Source organism: Nestor notabilis, unplaced genomic scaffold, assembly GCF_000696875.1.
Source record: "Nestor notabilis isolate BGI_N333 unplaced genomic scaffold, ASM69687v1 scaffold17872, whole genome shotgun sequence".
In the NCBI taxonomy this organism is placed as follows: domain Eukaryota; kingdom Metazoa; phylum Chordata; class Aves; order Psittaciformes; family Psittacidae; genus Nestor; species Nestor notabilis.
In genome coordinates this window covers 80,393-81,208 of record NW_009919051.1, presented here as the reverse complement: position 1 = coordinate 81,208, position 816 = coordinate 80,393, and the positions used below count along the sequence as shown (strand labels likewise).

At 50.6% G+C, this 816-nt stretch overlaps 1 protein-coding gene across 1 annotated transcript in view; it reads left to right on the top strand.

Annotated features, from left to right (window-relative positions):
* Positions 1-277: 277 nt before the first annotated feature.
* Positions 278-816, top strand: part of CDAN1 (codanin 1) — a gene marked incomplete at its 5' end in the record, with an annotated part of 26,354 nt that continues 25,815 nt past the window's right edge. Inside the window, one exon of the mRNA XM_010010061.1 lies at positions 278-816. This exon is cut by the window's right edge and continues 168 nt beyond it. Within this exon, the coding sequence (XP_010008363.1) occupies positions 278-816 (539 nt within the window).

The following is an 816-nucleotide window of genomic DNA, read 5'->3' as shown; positions in this document are numbered from 1 at the left end:
TAGTGATGTTTCTATAGAACAGTTCCACTGTTTCCCAGTCAGAGACCAAAGTGAATGACTCTGAAAACTTCTGCCAAAATGGCTTGTGTGGAGGCTGAGCTTCAGATCTATGAGCAGTGCTAAGGTCATTTGAATTTCAGTGACCTGCTTTGACAAGTCATGTTGGTTTTTATTGTGTACTGCAATCCCACAGTTACTACTTAAACGAGTCTGGGCACATGGGCAAAAGGAATCGGGCAGCATCTTTATATTAATGGTTTGTCCTCTTTCCTTGTAGGAGAACCACATCCATGAGAAGCTCGTATCTCTTAGTTTGCTTCAGAAAGACTTTGTGCCTTTTCTGTTAAATTTTTTAAGGGAGCAGACCAGCCAGATCCTGACTAATGGACCCTCTACTCCTGCTAAAACTCCTAATTCCAAGGCCCATGGGAGCCAAAGGACAGGATCAGAAAGGAGGGCAGGCCATGCCACCAGCAGCCGAGTGCAGCTCTTTTCCCAAAGGACTTCAGTAACCACCTGCACCACAGATACCAGCTTTTCTCCCGCTGTGGCATCCAGCAGCTCCTCTTCCTTTTCTGGGTCAAGCCTGTCCAGCCCTTGTGGTGACTTCCCTAGCATGGTGTCCAGCAGCAGCCCGAGCTTTGGGTACAGCCCTCTGCTTAACCACGGTGAGAAGCGGTCATCTCAGAAGGCCAGCCTGGGCAGCTTCCTCACAGCCATGCCAGAGGCACTGCCAGTGAGACGAGGCCGAAGGAAAGGCAGCAGCTCAGTCAGTGCCTCTGGCCGACCAGTAGCTCGGGATCTGGGGCAATGCCC